General features: G+C 39.2%; 1 protein-coding gene across 5 annotated transcripts in view; it reads right to left on the bottom strand.

Annotated features, from left to right (window-relative positions):
* Nfia (nuclear factor I A) overlaps positions 1-20,875 on the bottom strand; it is a 379,923-nt gene that overhangs the window by 38,284 nt on the left and 320,764 nt on the right. For all 5 annotated transcript variants that reach the window (XM_069987173.1, XM_069987172.1, XM_069987171.1 and 2 more), the window contains one exon: positions 20,263-20,428. In XM_069987173.1, the coding sequence (XP_069843274.1) occupies positions 20,263-20,428 (166 nt within the window). The remainder of the gene's footprint in view (positions 1-20,262; positions 20,429-20,875) is intronic.

Genomic DNA, 20,875 nt, shown 5'->3' with positions numbered 1-20,875 from the left:
GTGAAGGAGACAGGAGGAAGCTAGCAGGTGAAATAACCTGATGAACTAGTTAGTGGTTAGAGGAAAAGTATTCTGTCACACATACATAGGTAGGTGTGTAGGGAAGGTATAAAAAGAAATGAGGAGTATGTTCAGGTACTAAGGCTACATTATTAGTGATATGTTGATTTTGATCATCCTGCTTGTTATAGACACAGCAGAATTTCCTGCAACATTTTTGCCACACTGATGATGTCATAAAAGAGCGTGTTAACTGGTCCCAGAATACATGGCTTTTCATGATGATAGTTCTCTATCGACGAAAGCAAGCTTACTAAATCTGGAAAGGCATTTCTATTATAGTTCATTATTTTAATTGACCAAAACTTCCCATTTGAAAGAAAGTTCATCACAGAAAAAAATTTAGCTTCCTATAAATAAAAGAGCATATAAATACTAATATTATATTATATAGTATAGTATATAAATATTATAACACCAATAACTGGATATTTCTTTTTCTTTTTGCAATCATGGAATAGAACTTGCAGTTTAGGTTTCAGAACATTCCAGAAGGCCTTTAATGCTTTCAAGGGCTACTAAACTGCACCAGAGTTTATTCTGGTTAGTGGCGAGAGGTGGGAGTATATTGGTATCTTAAAACGGATATTGTACAAAGGAACCTGAGGGATCTAAGTCATAGAATGGTGTGAAGGGAAATTTTTTATCGAGAAAGTTAGCTTCTGAGTAAAATCAGAGACATAGGAAAAACCAGGGAAGGAAGAAAAAAAATTGTGACATCTTCTGTTTTTCTAGCTACAATAGAGAGGATATTCTCTAATAGCAGATGTAATTCCACAAAAGATATGACATAAGTTAAATTTGATTTTTTTCAAATCATTGAACTAGGGTGTCATACTCTTGGAGAAAAAAACCCCACCATCTAAACTTTTTATTCAAACAACCTCCTATACTATAGTCAACATTACTACAGAATCAAGAAAAAGGGCACAGGGTTCAAGATCAGCCTAGGCATAACTTTTCAAAACTCCATCCTAGTCAAGTAAGTACCAGACACTGTGTTCAACTTCCAGTACCACAAGAAAAGAAAGAAAAAGAAGAGTGATGACTAATTACATATAACTGTGTTGACTATGGCATTATATTGTACTCACTTAATTCTTTCTTAATTATAATTTTATTTTTTTGTTGGTCACGGAGCTTGAGCTCAGGTCCTGGGTGCTATCCTTGAACAAACTCTCTCTTTTTAAAAAATATCTTTATTGTAAAGGTGATGAACAGGAGGGTTGTAGTTACATGAGTAAGGTAATGAGTACATTTCTTTTTAAACACTGTTACTCCCTCCCTCATTTTTTTCCTGCTTATCCCTCCTTACTCCCTTCCCCTCAAGTTGTATTTAATTTCCAACATAGTGTCAACTGAGTATCATTGTTGCATTGAGCTCTTTTGCTCAAGGCTAGCACCACTTCAGGGTTTTGAGTGGTTAGGTGGAGATAAGAGTCTTACGGGGATTTTTCTGCCTAGGCTGGCTTCGAACTGTGATCCTTAGATCTCGGCAGTTAGGATTACAGGTATGAACCTGGCTTTAATTATAATTTTTACTTCTTGTCAAGAACAATAATCAAATGCTGTATGAAGAGCTTTGGGAAATCATAAACGTGATCTTTTGTATCATTAAAATAATTTTTGGGGGTTAATATAGACATTTTTGAGACTTAGTAGACATTTAGGGGTAATGGATGACTTTTATAATGTCAACAAGGAAAATCCATTTAGCAATATAAATATATGACTATTACAGATTAAATTATTTACTTAGCAATATCACTGTGGCCCATTTTCCTATAAGAAGCTTTATTAGCTTATCTTTATTAATTGCACCACATTTTCCCCACCCTCTAATGTCTTTCTTCACATAATGCTAGAGTCTTAATTAGTAACTATCAAAATCTCAGCGAAGAATTTGACCCCATATTGTACTGTGTCACATTGTCTTTTTTTATGCATTACTGATTCTGTAATACTTCACTTAGGCAATACAGGAAATGCCAGAAAGGAAGGGCTGGCCTCAGGAAGGGCTGAAAGAATGGTCAAGGGCAGTTCTCTCTTTATAAGCTATAGTTTATAGGGCCTCTGAGGGTTCAGCAGTCTCTCTAGGCACTGTGCGGATAAGGGGGAAGAGTATAGAGACCTCATCAGCACTGGTCTTTACAACTCTGCTGGGGTCCCTAGAAGAACTTAAGTGTCTAGGTCTCAGAAATGAAGGTGCTCAATGCCAGTAGCCAATGAGAATTCTAGTTTGTATTGTTCTTTCTTTCATTTTTCTAGGTAGGAAATAAGGGACGTGTCTGAATAAATGAATCATGACATTTCCAAATGATTTAGCGTGAATTCACTCACCAATTACATCTGCACTTGCTGTTAAGAACTCTATAAATATATTTGTGTGTGTGTGTGTGTGTGTGTGTGTGTGTGTGTGTGTGTGTGTGTGTGTGTGTGTATACTTTGGTTTTGGTTTTGTGTCTTGAACTCAGGCCCTTGCACTGTTACTTGGCTTTTTTTGCTCAAGACTGGTGCTCTACCTCGACTTGGGCTTTCGGCTGGCTAAGTAAAGGTAAGGGTTTTTACTGCTTTGTCTGCCCAGGCTGACTTTGAATGGCAATCTGCAGAACTCAGCTTCCTGAGTGGCTAGGATTACCAGTGTGAGCCACCAGGGCCTTCCAGTTGATGTATTCTGAATAGAAGTAGTTAGTGCTTTCCTGACAAGGGAAAAAATATGACTGAGAAGGAAGTTAGATATTAAAAATATTTGTACCAACATGAACTGATGCTTCCTTATCTCCTAGATCTAACAAATAAGATGTGAGTCTGTGCTGCCTGTTTTGTGAATAGGTAGATGGTTCTAGTTTGGCAACTAGTGAAATATATATAGTTATGAGAGGTAGAAAAGTGAGAAAATCTAGGTTTCAGTGCAGAGGGTGACTGGAAGGTGAGCTGCCTTTTGAAGGGCAGTGTGCCTGTGGCTGGTTTCACCTAGGCTGAGGTAACTGAGGTTGGTAAGAACATTAGAAAAGTAATGCAAGAGAACAGATGAACTTTGAGCTTCGAAATTTACTTCCAGACACTAAAAGCAAGACAGGAAGTCCCCTAAACCCTGATAGGTAGTTCTCTCTGATACAAAATGTTAAGACAAATTTGTTTTCTGTATAACCAAAGTTCCAACTCCATGAAAGTGGTGGCTAATCTCCCTATTTTTTTTTTTATCCCCTGGGACTTTACCAAGATTAACTTTTGGAGTGCATCAGAGATAGCTTTTATTATGATCATATGCTCTCTCTTATTCTCACCTTACTTATTCTGACACTTGCCACATATTGCCCATGACTGGGTTACAAAAATGACCGACACTTAATGGTCTCCTCAGATGCTAGAGTCCACTGGGCATAGGTAAGAAAAGGAGAATAGGAGCCTAAAAGTAATAGAAATAAAAACTCAAAGAGGTCCCAAAGGACTAGAGGTCCCACGGAGGATGCCCAAGCACCGGACAGAGCCGGGAAAGAGGGCAGATGGAGCATGCAGATTCATCTGCCATTCAGCAAGGGGAGTCAAAATTTTAACTCTGAGACTTCAGTGCTTGAAAGTGGAGGAGAAAGGACCTTTTGGAACTTTTCTTTCCCAGAGAAAGAAATAATCTCCAAACAACCAAAGACATCAAAACCCAATTCTGAGAACCAATCAGACAATTCTGGCCATTCCCTCACTCAGAATGTGTCCTCTCATCTCACACATCAATATGCACCTCATTTTCTGAAACTCAGTGTGAGGGTCCTCTCTAAAAAGAACTTGTGAGGAACTGAACTTCATTTAGAGTCAACTTCTGATCTTATCACCTACCCAGGAATGTGCTAGTTACTGGGAGAAAAGAGACCCTGAACACGTTCAGGAATACAGAGTTAAATGGAATTCCATGTAATCGGAAAATGGTGATGTTCCTAAATGTTTTCCATGGCCACCTGCCAGTGAAGGAAAGTTGGAGTTAGAGAGCAGTGGCATAAACAGAAAGTGAGTTCGTTAAATACCTAATTGAAATATTCAGGTCCCTAATCTCTAACTGTGCTGTTGTATCTCTTTAAAAGTCCTCTGTGAGATTTTCATTAATAAAAAAATGAAATTAAAAAAAGAAAATAAAAAATGCTGGTAACTGTAAAATCCATTGGCCAGTCTTTTTCCTTCCTTCCTTCCTTCCTTCCTTCCTTCCTTCCTTCCTTCCTTCCTTCCTTCCTTCCTTCCTTCCTGCCTGCCTGCCTGCCTGCCTGCCTGCCTGCCTGCCTGCCTTCCTTCCTTCCTTCCTTCCTGCCTTCCTTCCTTCCTTTCTTTCTTTCTCTCTCGCTTTCTCTCTTTCTTTCTTTCTTCCTTTCCTGGTCTTAGAGCTTGAACTCGGTCTGGGCACTGTCCCTGAGCTCCTTTTGCTCAAGGCTAGCACTCTACCACTTGAGCACAGCAATGCTTCTGGCTTTTTCTGTGATTAATTGGACATAAGAGTCTCAATGACTTTCCAATTCAGGCTGGCTTTGAACCGACCTCCTCAGATCTCAGCCTCCTGAGTGGCTAGGGTTACAGTTGTGAACCATCAGTGCCAGGCTCTTGGCTAGTTCTAAAGAAAACCAACGCTATTGACTTCATTGAGGGATGTAAACACTATTCCCAGCAAGGTCACAAGAGAACACAGGATAATACTTGAGTGCTTTTCTTGCAAAAAAAGTCTATTGATATTGACAAGCTTCCACGGCCTGGGTTTCCATGGTTCATAGCATCATAGAGCATGGCCTTTTTTTATTTAAAGCCTTTGAAAATACAACAGCCTCTGCTTATACTTGAGCCAGCATTCAGAGATTTAGAAATCTCCACATGATCGAGTGGATGTAGTTCTCATCCAGATGTTTGGCATCTAGAAGATAACCACACTGAATTTCCATTATTGTTATTATTTTTTTTTATCACATCTATGCAGTCAGTTACCTTATTCTATTATCTCTGCACATCTTTTGTCTTTACAAACAAGTTACCACCACAACAAAGAAACACAGCCCTCCGGGCATGAAATTAAAGCCTCCTTATCGCTAGTGAATTATTATAGAACAACATACTCACCAGCTTCCTTCCTGAAAAGCTAATGAATTCTAGCTTAAATACATTAGCATTATTTAACATGTATGGTAACAATTTGCATGACATGTCTAATGTGTCAATAGTACACAAATATCATGAAAGGAACCAATTCAATTAGATGGCTTTGCTTTGTTGCTATTTCTATGTGGATGGAGGGTCCTCAGGAGGTACAGGCTCAGGCTACATCACAATTTGGGGTAAAATGGCAAGAAAAGCACAAAATATTTCAGGTTATTGCATGCACACAGGGAGAAGGGGACCGAAGTGACTTAAACTGAATCTATTTTGATCTTATGTTACCAAAATCTCTGAAAAGGAGGCACTTCGCAATGATGTCTCTCTCCCTCCCTCCCTCCCTTTCTTGTGTTTGTGTTTGTGTGTGTGTGTGTGTGTGTGTGTGTGTGTGTGTGTTGGCACTAGAGTTTGAATTCAGGACCTCGAATTCTTGCTCACGCTTTTTCTGTTCAAGGCTTGTGTTCTACCATTTGAGTCACATCTCTGCTACTAGCTTTTTGCTGCTTAATTGGAGATAAAAATCTTGTGGACTTTTCTGCCTATGCTGACTTTAAATTATTGGGTTCCTCAGATTTCAGCTTCCTGAGTAGCTAGGATTACAGGCCAATCCCTGTTTTTCATATATATATATATATATATATATATATATATATATATATATATATATATATATAATTTTTTTTTGTCAGTTGTGGGGCTTGATCTCAGGGCCTGGGGCACTGGCCTTGAGCTCTTTTGCTCAAGGTTAGCATTCTATCACTTTGAGCCACAGCTCCACTTCTTGTTTTTGATTGGTTAATTGGAAATAAGAGTCTTACACAGGGACTTTCCTGCCAGGGCTGGCTTTGAACTATGATCTTCAGATCTCAGCCTCCTGAATAGCTAGGATTACAGGCATGAGCCACTGGTGCCCAGCTGGTTTCATATTTTTAAAGGATAAAAATACAGTTTTGTTCTGGGCACATGCGGTAGCTCATTCCTGTAATCCTAGCTACTCAGGAGGCTGAGATCTGAAGATCACAGTTCAATGCCAGCCCTGGCAGGAAAGTTCATGAAACTCTTATCTTCAATAAACCATTAGAAAACCAGAAGTGGCACTGTGGGTCAAGCAGTAGAGCGCTCGCCTTGAGCTGAAGACCACAGAACAGTGCCCAAGTCCAGAGTTCAAGCCCCACGACCACCACCAAAACAAAAATCTTTGTTTCGGCTAATTTCAGTTTATTTCTAATGGTTATTCCAAATTCTTTTAGCTATGATTACTTTCTATGTGTATGCTGTGTGTTTCACTTGATAGTATATATTTATTGATCAGAGGCCAGCATGTCTATGCTTAGGGACAGATGAGAGTTATAAGCTACAGCCATAGTAAAACAAATAAAAAAATGAAACTTTGGTCACTATATTGTAACATTCTTTCCTGAAAGGCTTCTGAAGCTCTTAAAAGACATTGTCACTCTGGAAGAGACATTGTCACTCTGGAAACCTACTTCTGGGGATTATGCTAAACGAACATAAAAATATGGACAAAGATTCATGCTCTAGGATGTTCATTACAGCATTAGCTGTAGAGCAAAAAAAAAATTGGAACCACTTAAAACTATTGTTTTAGTCATAAATTAATGGAATATTTTATAGCCATTAATAATGTTTTAAAATAAATGAATGACATCACAACATTTAAAGCATGAAATAAAATGAATCAGTTTAGAAAACTATATGTACACACATACATACAGACATTTATACCTACACCATGATCAATTATGTTTAAAATGTGACCAGATATGATTGGGAAATAAACACAGAAATAATTGTTTCTGAAGAGTATGATGATGAATAATTTTTAAAATACTTCCATGTAATTTCTAGTGATACTTCTGCACAGCCTCTAGGATTATAGGTATGTGGCACTACACTTAACTCTTCCTAGTAATTTTTCATTTTATGTAAAATATGCACAAACAAAACTTGAAAAATCTCAAATAATACTTTATGAGACCTAGATATAATCAATAGACAATGAATTTCAGAACCAGAAAGTCCTGGATTGAATCCATGTAATCTCTAACTAGAAATATGACCTTGTCAAGTAAGTTAACCTCTGAGACCCTCTCTACATAAAGAGTCTAGCATAATAAACATTATTCACTCCAGTTTTCCTAGTCCTTTGACTGAGGCTTTATCTCTCTGTGAATGTCTAATACACTGCCCTGTCTACCGAATGGTCCATGGTGATGTATGCAGTGGCTTTGCTGATAAGATTGAAAAATCCCTATGTTCTCCTGTGCTTTATATTAACACCACTGCAGAAAGATCCTAAAATCATCTCATTGAGGACTCCTGATTCCACAATCTGATTAAGGGCATCTATTATACTCTTAGGTATCTACTGCTAAACAAAACATATTGAAGCCTCTCCAGAGTTAATGTTATAATGAGTTTTACAAGCAATTTGTAAGGGTATAAATGGCACAACATTTTGCAAAACAATTTGGAAATCTGTCTCAAAAGGAATGTTAGATCCTTCCACAAGTACCTCTGACTAGTTTCTGCCTGTTCTTCCAGGAAAAAGACCTAGGAAGTGCTTTTGCCATTTACATGCTACTAAATGCTGTTCTAAGACTTTGAATAATGATAAGGGAACTGAATGAAATAAGTAAAAATAAATGTAACTTTTGTAATAAAAACTATATGTCTAAAAAGGAATGTTAGTACTGCTTATATTAGTAATTATCACTCTAGAAATCTATCTATGTTGGATCCATATATATGTATATGGATATATATAATCCAACATATATATCCATACACACACACACACACACACACACACACACACACACGTGTGCATGTGGATATGTTGTATCATATTCTACAAGTTGGAGAAAATGAATGTCCTAGAATTGGTCCTTACTATAAACACAATTTGTTTAGAATTAAATTTCCTACCTTTTCATGAATAAGCAAAGGTATAAATTCTAACTTAAAAAAGAGCTTTTCAGGAGGCTGAGATCTGAGGATTATGCTCCAAAAGCAATCCAGGCAGGAAAGTCTATGAAACTCTTGTTTCCAATTAATCACCAAAAAATCTGCAAGTAGAGCAGTGCCTCAGATGGTAGCATACTAGCCTTGGGTACAAAAGCTCAGGTACAGAGCTCAGGCCCTGAGTTCAAGCCCAGCCCCCACCAACCCCAAAAGCAATTATATTAATTATACTCATTATAATTATAACCACTATATATGTGTATATGTATATTCACACAAATACACATATAAACACGTGTGTATAGGCAAAATAAGAAACTTAAAAGTAGCTGATGGCAAGTGATCGTAATTTTCTTTTCATATTCTTCTGTATTTTCCAGGTTTCCTACAATTCTACATATTACTTTTACAAAGGAAGTCTTAAAACTATTATCCATCCAGGAAAGTGAAAAACTGAGGCTAACACAAAACTTGAATGGGTTATGAAAACTCAATTGGATGCAATCACCTACTGTTCAGTTCTTTTGGCCACACTCTTTTACAATGTTCACTCTGAATTTCTTCCTGCCCCCCCATCTCCACCTCCCACCCTGGCCCCAGCTCTGGTTCTTAAGTTTTCCATCTAATTCAATGTGACCAGAATGGTGTTATTCTTGAAATAATAAAAAAGAATCATAGAGTGTTTTAGGGCTTTCCAAGGAACACCTCTCAATCTCTTACATGTCCTGAGAGTGTGGAAAGCTTTGTGCTCTGGAGCTCAACAGGCTTGGGTCTGAGCCTTGAGCTCAGTTTCATCATTAAAAAGAGCTCACTTTTTCATGGTATAGGTTGTATGGTTTCCCTCACTTGTGATAACTAGAATGTGCTTATAAATTTGTTTGTAAACACACTGGGATGGTAAACAAAAACAAAAACACAACAACACTGGGACATTATAAATTATATAGGCCACACACAGTGAGATCAAAGGAGGATATTCTTAGGAGAGGATCACAAAGGCTTAATAGGTATGTGCATATGATTATATAAAATAATACTTATTGAAATGAACTCCAAAAAATGGAAATAAGATGTTGTTGTTGTTGCTGTTGTTTTTGTTTCCTTTGATTTGTTAGTTTATCTTTGGGAGGGTAAGGGAGGGCACAGAAAAAGCAGGACATAGGTGAACAATTACAGCAATGGTACTCACTAGATACTATGTGGAAAATGAACTACACATCTGGTAGGTGGGATGGGAGGGAAAAATTGGGAGAGAGGGAAGGAGTAATGGTTCAAAAAGAAATGTATACTTGACTTATGTAACTATAACCCTTCTATACATCACCTCTACAATAATAATAAAATATAGTAAAAAAAAAAGAGCTCACAATTCCAACTTTACAAGTTCTCATAACAACTGTACCTAGAGAGATGTATATGAAAGCATCCATCAAAATGCCTGGTTATTTATTAATTATTTTTTCTTTCACTTTGCAAACCTAAATGTTAAAACTTTGGACTGTTCACAAAACAAAAATGCTCCGAGTAAAGTATAACATATGATTTAAGATAACAATATATGTTTGTAGTTAGTGGCTCCCCAGGACAGAACCTGTGACCAATAATGGCTATTGTGAATAAAAATGCCAGCTTTGCAGAACTCAGTGCTTGCTGCAAGGGGAAAGAACATTATTCTTTACCAAAAACCATATATTTTTGCTAGCATACCCGACGTTCAGGGTAGTGTAGCTAAAAACTAGGTGTATAAAAATGACTAAGGATTTTAAAGAGTGTCATTTATGTACATGTGGTTCTGATTACTGACATGGTTGAGGTGGAGACATAATTACTAGATTGTTAGGCAAATATTAAAAAAAATATATGTCAAATAATATAAAAGGGCACTTGAATTGTTTTTTCTTGTTGGTCATGGGGCTTGAACTCAGGGGCCTGGGTGCTGTCTTTGAGCTCTTCTGTTCAAGGCTAGCATTCTACCACTTTAAGCCCCAGCCCTACTTCCGGTTTTCTGGTGGTTAATTGTGGATCAGAGTCTCACAGACTTTCCTGCCTGGGCTGGCTTTGAACCGTGACCTCAGATCTCAGCCTGAGCCACCAGTGTCTCGCTCACTTGAAAATTTAGAATCTTTCAGTTTCTTTGGATAAGATATGAAAGAGCCATCCCTTCCAAAAGTGCTCCATCTGCCTGGAGTGGACCAACAGTACCAGGTCCTACCTCTCCATGTATATTCATATGTATCCCACCATGACAAGAGTCTCTGTAGTACTTGCCTTTCAGCGCACTTTTTTTTGCCAATTGAATACAACTGAAAATATACTCCATAAATTCAAATGCCCTTGTCTCTGTTTCAGAGTTCCTAATGTATGACGGTTCTATCAGGGGATATTTAGGTTACCAGTCTTTTGTTGTATTGTATGTACAGCTTTGCTCTTATGTCCAATTACAAGCACAATTTTACACTTAAATTTCACATATTTATGATTTTGTGCATAAACACATTTGTTTTAAACGTTATGTATCTAATTTATTTTTTATTTATTTTATTTATTTATTTTTTTGCCGGTCATGGGGCCTGAACTCTGGGTCTGGGTGCTGTCCCTCAGGTCTTCAGCTCAAGGCTAGCACTCTACCACTGGAGCCACAGTGCCACTTCCGGCTTTTTCTGTTTATGTGGTGCTGAAGAATCGAACCCAGGGCCTCATGCTTGCAAGGCATGCACTCTACCGCTGAGCTACCTTCCCAGCCCCTACGTATCTAATTTAAACCACACATGTGCATATAGAAAAGCCCTAAATTGTCCTAGAGGACAATTCATAGCCCTCCAATGGTATAAAGAGAAAGCCTATTTCCAAGTGCTAACCAATACTATATTAAGATACTTTCAGATATTTGCTAATCTGACAGGTAAAAATATCTTACAAGTTTTCATTTGTATTACTCTTACATTACATGAATAAAAGCCCTTCAAAGGTTTTCTTTTTTTTCTATTTCTATCAATTTCTTGTCTTCCTATTTGGTTAGTGGTCTTTCTCTTACTTTAAAAAAGTACATATTATTAAAAATTTTTAAAAACCAAAAAAGCACATATTAGAGAATTGTGGGTTTTTTTGTTGTTACATATGCTGTAGATTTTTTTGTATGTTATATCTTTTGACTTTGCTTATGGTGTTTGCTTTTTTTTTCTTGTATTAATTCTTGGCACTTTTAGGAGTAGAATTTATCAGTCTGTCACAGATGTAAAGCAGGCACTCTTACCACGAGCCATGCCTCCAGCCTTGATTTTTGCTGGTTATTTTTGAGATAGTGTCTCACTTCCTGTCTGGGTAGAAATGTGACCTATTAGGCTTCTTGGTAGCTAGGATAACAGGCAGGCCACTGCGTCTAGCTCTTTGTTGAAAAGGGAACTCTCTTGTTTTCTTTTTTCTTTTTTGAACTGGTACTGGGGCTTGAATTCAGGACCTGGGCTCTGACTCTGAGCTTATGTGCTTCAGGCTAGTGTTCCACCATTTGACTATAGCTCCACGTGTGATGTTTTTGGTGTTTAATCGGAGGTAAGAATCTCACAGATCCCTGCCTGGGCTAGCTTTGAACCAAGATCCTCAGATCTCAGCCTTCTGAGAATTACAGGCGTGAGCCACTGGCAAAGGCTGAGAAGGGATCTTTTCAACTTTTTTGTTCACTGGATTGGCCTAGATCTGGCCTCCCAACAATCTCAGCTTCCCAAATTATAGGTGTGAGACACCTGTACTTGGCTGGTTTTTGTATTCTTTAGAAGGGTCTTCCTCTTTCAATTGTTATTTAAAAATATCCTATATTTTTATGTAGCAACATTTTTATGCTATTTTTTAAAAGTCCATCTGAAATTAATTTTTGTGTAGAAACTTTTTTTCTTTCCAGACAACATGATTGTCTCAGTATACTTGGTTGAATAATGCTTTTCCCTTTTCTGAAATGCCACGTTTATCATAGACTGAAATACTGAAGTCTTTTCCATAATCCCGTAACTCAAAGGCATATAAAAAACTAAAACCCAGTGGGGTAACAACATTGGAGAAGTGCTAGCACCTACCTGGCAACAGAGTAAGACTAAGTTCCCTGGACTGTGTGGCATCAGGGCATGACCTAAGAGTGAGTGGGTATGAAAGACGGAGTTCTTTTAGCATGGTGTCCTGTCTATGGAGTTACTTATGAGAATCTATGAAAATAGAAAAACTCAAAGCTGTATACCAAAAGGAATTTAAAAAGTAAATTTAAACTTAAATGATAAAAAAATAACATCAAGAGTCCAGATAGCAGTAGTAAAAAGTGTTTTGTGAAGAAGGTCCTGTAGGGCTGAGGACTCAGCTCAGTGCTAGAATGCTCACCCAGCAAGCGTGTTGTGAGGCCTTAGGGTTGAAATCCAACATTGCAGAGTGGAGGTGGGGTAGGAAAGAAGCCAGTAACTCATTTTTCTCTGAATCTACTGCTTCTTCTCGGAAAGAGGAGTCCTTTTAAAAATATGTATGTACCTTTATTTAAGAGTAACAAGTGAATGTTGACGACTTTTATGACTATATTTTCTGAAATGAAGGAATTTAGGGAGAGGTGGAGCAGATGTTGGCGCTCGAGCGATAGAGTGCCTGCCTAGCAAGTAGGAAGTTCTTCTTGAGTTCAAACACCAGCACTGCTTCTACTCCCAGATTAGAAAATCAGATTAAGGCTTTCTGAAGCCTGCTGTCTCTCCTCATCTGGGAGAAGCCAGTGAAATCTTGCCTTGGCCTTGTGACATATTTAATTATGCACAGATAGGGATGTCACAGGTTTATCTGTTTGATTGGGCACAAACCACACCACTGTGAAATAAGGCAGGCTGCCTCTCCAAGCAGCATGATGTGATTTATTTAATCTATTAGCAAGCACAGGGACACTTGCCTTCTGTACACTTTTGCTTTAATAACTTTTCACTGAAAGTTCAGATTACGGCAGTGTTTGTCAATATAAACTTAGGAAACAGTTTCCATGTCTTCTCCCAAATCTTTTGCTTTCTTTCTTTGCTGATACAACACTGTTTTTAGATCAGAAATCAATTCATACTACAGTATAAATATACTAATATCTTCATGGAGCTATTTCCTCATAGGGTTTTCACTGAAGAAGGGAGTGGCAGAGAATATCCTTATGCTTTAGGATAGATCCTCCTGGTGTAGTAAAATGTAAGCCTTCTGGGTCCAAGGTGGTTAGGTGGGAATCATCTTTACAACACCTGGTTGACATCTCTCTACGCCTTAGCTTCCCTAGAGGATAGACCAGAGTAGACGTGATGCCATTTGGTTAATGTGAGGAGGAGAGATGATAATACCTATACTTTTTTTTTTTTTCTTGCTGCCACTACTTAGGTTTGAACTCAAGGTCTTGAACTTTTGCTTGGCTCTTTTCTACATAAGACTGGCACGTTACCATTACAGCCACACCTCCATCATCGGGTTTTTGATGGTCAATTGGAGATAAGTGTCTCACAGCATTTTCTGTCCAGGCTGGCTTCAAATTGTGATCTTCAGATCATAGCCTCCTGAGTAGCTAGGATTTACAGGTGTGAGCCACCAGCATGAAGCATATACAGTCTTAGTAGTGTCTAGCATGTTAGTAAGAGCTTAATACTTCTTTGTTTCAGGCTGAGCAGGCAGACATGTGCTCACACAACTTCCTAATTTGTCCAGGACCAGCACGTGGCTGGAACAAGAGGGAAGTCAGTCTTTGAGTCCCCACCATAAACCACGGGGAAAGTAACTTGCACTTTCCTTTCTCAGTTTCCTTGTTATAAAATTCCAACCTCACAGTCAGACTTAGAAGAAGATCTGTGAAGAGCTTTGCTAACCAAAACGTATCCAACATACATTAATAGTTATCCTGGAAAATTTCTCAGTCACAGATTACTGTTATGTATGGTCTTGGTGAACAGGTTCATATTCCATTCACACTTAAGATTCATTGGAGAGATAAAAAAACAAATCCTGATGGTAGTTTGTTATTATAGGCTTCCATTTTAGTGGCATCCTAGTTTTAAAAGAATCAAAAGTTCATAGCTAGGAAGGCATAAGGAAGATTGTTTATGGACCTCTTATGCATTTTCAAATTAAGGTTTTAAAAAAGAAAATTTGCATGCTTTATCTTCCATCATAATTCATAAGTATTTTTTTCATTATAGTTCTTTGCTACAATGCCAATCTCCACTTCAGAAAAAGAAATAATATAGAAAAGTCTATTTTTATAGTACATTCTTGGTCCCAACTGACTACACAAAAATTGGATCTTACGGTAACACAACAAACAGTGTACTTTGAATTACTATGCCACAAATAGATCCAAACATAATGAAAGATTTTTTCCCCCATCCTTGAGTTGTTGTACTCAAGACTGTTAGGAAAAATTCCATGTTTGAAAAGGAAATCCTGGCCAGGTGTTGGTGGCTCAAGCCTGTAATCTTAGCTACTCAGGAGGCTGAGATCTGAGGATTGCAGTTCAAAGCCAGTTTGGGCAGGAGAGACCACTAGACTTATCTCCAATAAACCACTCAGAAAACTAGAAGTGGTGCTGTGGCTCAAGTGGTAGAGCGCTCACCTAGAGCTGAAGAACTGAGGGACAGCACCCAGGCCCAGAGTTCAAGCCCCACAATTGACAAAAAGAAAGAAAGAAAGAAAGAAAGAAAGAAAGAAAGAAAGAAAGAAAGAGAGAAAGAAAGAGAGAAAGCAAGAAAAGAAGGAAAGAGAGAAAGAAAGAAAAGAAGAGAGAGAAAAAGAAAGAAAAGAAGAGAGAGAAAAAAAGAAAAGGAAAACCTTCCCAATGAATGAAAGGATGCCTGCAGAAAAGCTCACAACCTCGCACCTTGGCAGATCACTTCCGCAGGCAACTCAAACAGAAGTGGATTAAAGCAGGCTTTTGCTCTCCATCTTGAACACGGAACAAAGTATCCTGTCCATTCCTGAGCTCAGTCAATGGCAACTCCATCCTTCCAGATGCTCAGGTCAAAAACCTAGGTAGTCACCATTGATTTATCTCCTCTTTTTTCAACCCATATCAAAGACATCGACAACTTTTGTTAGCTCTGCCTTCCAAAAGTATCTGGATCCTGTCTCTTTCTCACCACCCCACTGCCCTTGCCTTCAGATTCTTGCCTGGGTGATGGTGATAGTTCCCATTTGCCACTCCCCTCTCCCCCTCCGCTCAGTTCAGCTTTCTACATTGTACCTGCAGGTCCCTCACTTCTTAATGTACTTATATTTTGATTGTCACTTGTCCCCTTCTGATAGAGTACAAGCTGCACCAGGGCAGTTTTTTTTTCTTCCACTTTTGTAATTCTCAGGCTTGAAACGGTGTGTGGCAGGTAGCAGACACATTATATTTATTGAACAGAACAGCTTCATAACTTCTCTCCCAGCTTTCAAGGTTGCCCTTGGCAGTCTACTTTCAACAGGGCCTGCCAATGTTGCTGTTCAAAGCTAGATAGCCTGAATCTTCTGTTCTTGGTCTCATGCGGAGGCCATGGAAGTCCTTACACTGGCCTAGAAAGTCCTTCGGTATGAACACTGCCAATCACATCCTCAACACCTCCCCTGATGGCACCTCCTACTACCTTCCATCCTCTCACTTTTCTCAAACTGCCAGCCAGGCTGCCTCAGTACTAATTGCTCCTCCACTCGCCAGCCTCTGCCTCTACCCCCTCCCACTCTCCACGACCTGCTCTAACTTCTCCTTCTCACTAGGCTGACCACAAGTTCTCCCTCCTCCTATTATGCTTTGCTTTCCTTATTCTTCACACTTACTGCTCTGATTGGCTTACCTCTTGCCTCTCTAGGTCAGGATTTTAATTTTTTCTGTTAAAACCTGGAAGTGGGCTTGGCACATAGCTGATGCTCAATAAATGAGTGCAGAAGAAAGGAAGTGAGGATGGGGAGGGGAAGAAAGGAAATGAAAGGAAGTGAAGGAAAAAAAAGAGGGAGGGAGATGAGAAAGGAGGAAAGAAGAGAGGGAAGAAGAAAGGGAGGGATGAAAAGGAAAGGAAGAGAGGAAAAGGGAAGGAAGGAAGGAAGAAGGACGGAAGGATGGAAGAAGGAAGGGCTTTTTTTTCTCTAGAGATGGGAACCCATAAAGGCAGTCAATGAGAAGGGAACAGGCCCATGGGAATTTCTCTCACTTGAACGTCAAGTTTATCACTATACCCTGTCTACAGAGACCATTCTGTCTCTGAACACATCAACAACATGAAAGTTGTTCAACTCCCTCCCCACTTCCACTTCCTCATACTTTCAGGGCATGGGGTAGGATTTTTCCTATTAAAATGTATTTATTTTATAGATCTCCCCCCATCATTTGCATTATACCCGTGTTTCTGGCCACAGCTGCAAAGTTTAGTATTAGTGCCAGAGGCAACTGATTTAGTTAAAAAACACATAGTCTGCTCTAGGCTGACAACCATTTGCATTTCATTATAAGGGAATATTAAAAATGTTGCCTTGGACTTTTGTCTCACACAGCACAGCACAGCACAGCACAGCACAGCACATAGCACAGCACAGCACAGCACAGCACAGCACAGCACAGCACAGCACAGCACAGCACATAGCACAGCACAGCACAGCACAGCACAGCACATAGCACAGCACAGAACAGCACAGCTGTCTCCCCACTTCCTCCTAACAGGCGATCTGGGAGCCTGGGCTTTTATTCCTGCTAGTGGATAAGGGAGCTGACACCTGGTTTGTCTTATATTTTTATTTATCAACTGGTTCAGAAGTTGGGGCATGGAGGAGTAGGGGACTTAAATCTCCTCCCAACATAGACCGGTATGCTTTGAGATTTTTAATTTGAAAAGCTTCTCTAATGCTACAAATCATAGCATCCCCAGCCTATCACTGTCCTCTTAGCAGAAAATGTAATAAGCAGTATGTTTCTGGAAAGCAATGTATCACTGTGAATCCAGCATATTCTTTCTTGAAAAGCCTACCCACATGGCCAATATTTAGGATGACAAAAACCTTTTCTCTTCCATCAGTAGAAGATTCTCTATTGTCTATGTTCCTGGCACCCTATGATCCAAACAGTAGACATCAAATTACCCATATCAAGCCTATTTCATCTCTTCTGATGGTCTCCTTTTCTCCTCAAATCTTTAATCACTACTCTAGTTAACATAAGCTAGTTTTGCCAAGAGCTACTCCTGCTTTCTTCTCAGTGTGCTGACAAAATGCTCCAGAACTTGAAAGGGGTGAGGGAGGGGTCAAGGGGAGGGGGCAGATGAGTGAAAAGAAGAAGGTGTGTATGGGGGGGAATGTAGTAAAAAAAATGCAGTGCATATTCTACAAAAATAAGGAAAGCAAGGGAAGGGGTGGGTTGAGAGGGAATGGGTGAGAATGTTAAAAGGGGTGACATTGACCAAGATGCACTGGATTCATAAACTGCTTTGTTGAATGGCAACTTCTTTGTACAACTAAAGATAATAATAATAATAATAATAATAATAATAATAATAATAATAATAACAATAACAATAATAATTTAACAAAGCAGGGATCTTCCTGTACAGGGCATTTGCTTCAGTCCATGGAGTGGACTACGGACCAAAGGCATAAACTTGATTTAGTAGTGGAGTCACTTCTGCCAAATCTACACACAATTTAGGGCAGGCATTTGGGCAGATAATACAATGCTCCAATGTATTTGGTGGGGCTGCTAATTGGGGACTGATTTCCTCGAGTCCTGTCAGGTAGGTATTATCATCTACATATTACAGATGAAGAAACCGCTTCAGAGAAAGACATACATGGCTAGCAGGCTGGAAAGCTGGGCATTTGAGACCCCTCTGTTCCATTCTTTAGATGTAATAACCATACCATGCTATTTTCACTTCTCAGAGTTTCATCTTCATTACTGGCCAGCTTACTACAAAGCATGAGACACTGGTAGTAATGTGGCTATTACTATACCCTTTAAAGGGTTCTGGCAGTGTCCTGCATACATTCAGCAGGAAGAGGAACAAGAAGATGGTATCCTGATGGAGTATAGGGCACAATAAGAATGTGGTTGCAGAGATGTGAAAGCAGATAGCTGATATGTAGAGTCGGTAACTACTTTGTTTCTTTGACTTGTTAGCAGATCCACACTAAAAGGAAACCAACTGAGCCTCTTCTCTGAAACCGTTTATCTTAGTGGAGCTTCCATGATCCACAAGTCAAGCTCAGCTTGTCATTGGACACTCATGTCTTTCTTATTTTTTTTTTTTTAAAGATGGTGTCCCTCTGTGTAGCCCAGACTGCCCTTGCGCTTGCTATGTAACCCCGGCTGGCCTCAAACTTTTGATACTTTTGCTTCTGCCTCCCAAGTGTTGTGAATGTTGGATGCCTATGTACTACCACACCTGGGTGATACTGGGGATTTTTTCCTGTTGACAAGTGCTGAACTGAGTTTCCTTTTACTGACAGGCAGGTTTTTCCCTAACCCCTTTTTTTTTTGGTTGTTGTTAAAGGTACTAAATTCTCATACAATGTCATCCACTTCTGCACACATTCATAGACACAAATCTTAGATAGATGCATGTCCATGAGAAATTTTGGGCATTTTGGATTCAGGAGCTTTCTCAGAATCACATTCAATGAACACGATCTGAACAGAGATTTATCTTTCCTCTTTCCTAGGTCTTTTCTCCTAATGCAGTAGTATTATGATTCTAATATCCAATGTGAGAAAGCTGAGAGGCCAGAAATCTTCATTCTTCATAGTTATCTAAGTAGTTGCCTAATCCTAATGCTATGTCGTTCCTCTCTCTTCCTATTTCTGCTGTTCAAGTTCTTGACCTTAACACTTATCCTGATCCCTCTGAGAGGAGACCCCGTTAGGCTCTGCTTGGGACCATGTCACAGTTCCTATTCTTTCATACACGTCAACCCATCTTTAAAGCAATTAGGGAAAGGTGTTCATCACACTATCTATCACAGCTAGAACATCCATCACCTGGGAACTGCAGCCACCACTCTTCCTGTCATTATTCTAGGCATTAATGAAAGCCACATTTGTGTGTTTAAGCTATTTCTAGTCCTAGCCATCTTTAAGATATCAGGACTATCTAGAGAATTGTTTATTCTCTAGTTCATCAAGTAATCATCCCCTTTATCTAGAAAGGTTTTGAAATTGTATATTTTCTGATGAAATATTCCAAGACTATTCAGAGAAGAGCCAAGAGTTCTTCTCTCTTTCCATGCAAATCTGCCCTCATTTTCCTTTTCCCAGCTATGCAACTGCCAGGGCAACTACTCTAGCCTGCCAGGCTCTCCTTGCCACTGGCAGTGATCAACACACGCACCTTTGAGTCAACAACTTAGATCTAAACACTTTTTCCCTATTGGATGTGTGAGGTATATAACTTTTATATCCCCTCAAGTATATTTTTTTCTTGGACTACAAGTTCCTGGAAGGCATGGCTACATAAAAAAAAAATTCAGAAAATTTTGCTAATAATTTGCTCAAGTAGATGTTCTTTGATGATCATGGGGATAACATTCAAAGCTACTCAAATAACACATAAAACATATTAATTTGTAGTTCTTTTTTTTTCTTTTTGTTTGGTACTGGAGCTTGAACACAGGGCTTCGGCACTGTCCCTTAGCTTTTTCACTCAAGGCTAGTGCTCTACCACTTGAGTTATAGTTCCACTTACGGCTTTTTGGTGGTTAATTGGAGATAAGACTCACAGACGTTCCTGCTTGGACTGGCTTGGAACTGCAATTCTCAGCCTCCTAAGTAGTTAGGACTACATAAGCCACTGGTTCCTGGCTAATCTTAGACTTGGGCATGCAGTTATACAATCATTTCCACACTATCAGCTATTTCTACATATGGTGTAGTTACAGTGGCTAGGAGTGGGAGTGTTTACCTTGATTCTGGCTTGGGCTAGGAAATTCATACTTCAACCATCGTGTGTGTGTGTGTGTGTGTGTGTGTGTGTGTGTGTGTGTATGTGTGTGTGTGTGTTGCCAGAGGCTATTCAGTGAGGGACAAATCTTAGGTGTATATTCAAGTGCACAGAGCTCCATAAGTGACCAGCACCTTGTCTCAGCCATACTTACTTGGTGAGGTGGGGGAGGCTGCCCCTCCTTCTGTTGATGTGGTTGGAGGCTTTGTGTCTGGCACCGGCAGAGGTACAGGCCTGGCCATTGGTGGTGGTGGTGGTGGGGGCAACATTGGGGTGGGAAGGAATGGGTTGTGCACCTTGCCTTGACTGCTCCCGTTGGGCTGTGAGAATGAGGGGAAGAAACAAAACACACACAAGAGAAAGAAGAAAGAAGACATCAGTCATTAGCTGCTTCTGAAAACGAAAGATGCATTAGGCACCTGCTATGTAAATTGCGATGTTTCTTTACTGATTAAATTCTTTCATAAGCCCATCAGATGGGCTCAGGAGCCTACAATCACTGAATCCTAAACTATATTGCCCTCTTTCACATTTGTCTCCATAAAATGACTTGTCCATCTTCACTCTGGAATTGTCACCCAAGTAACCTTTTGCCAGATATGTCCTGGTTCTGTGTTAATTGCTATTTTCATTATCATAATTATTAAATATTTTAAATTTAAGTGTTTATGAACAAAGGTATTATTCAGCGATGTACATTTATACAATTAAGATAGTTTCCTAAATATACATTTGATATATATATTTTTCAAACTCAACCTTATATG

Source organism: Dipodomys merriami, unplaced genomic scaffold, assembly GCF_024711535.1.
Source record: "Dipodomys merriami isolate MVZ:Mamm:240054 unplaced genomic scaffold, mDipMer1.0.p SCAF_34, whole genome shotgun sequence".
Classification (NCBI taxonomy): domain Eukaryota; kingdom Metazoa; phylum Chordata; class Mammalia; order Rodentia; family Heteromyidae; genus Dipodomys; species Dipodomys merriami.
This window is presented reverse-complemented; position numbering and strand designations above follow the sequence as displayed.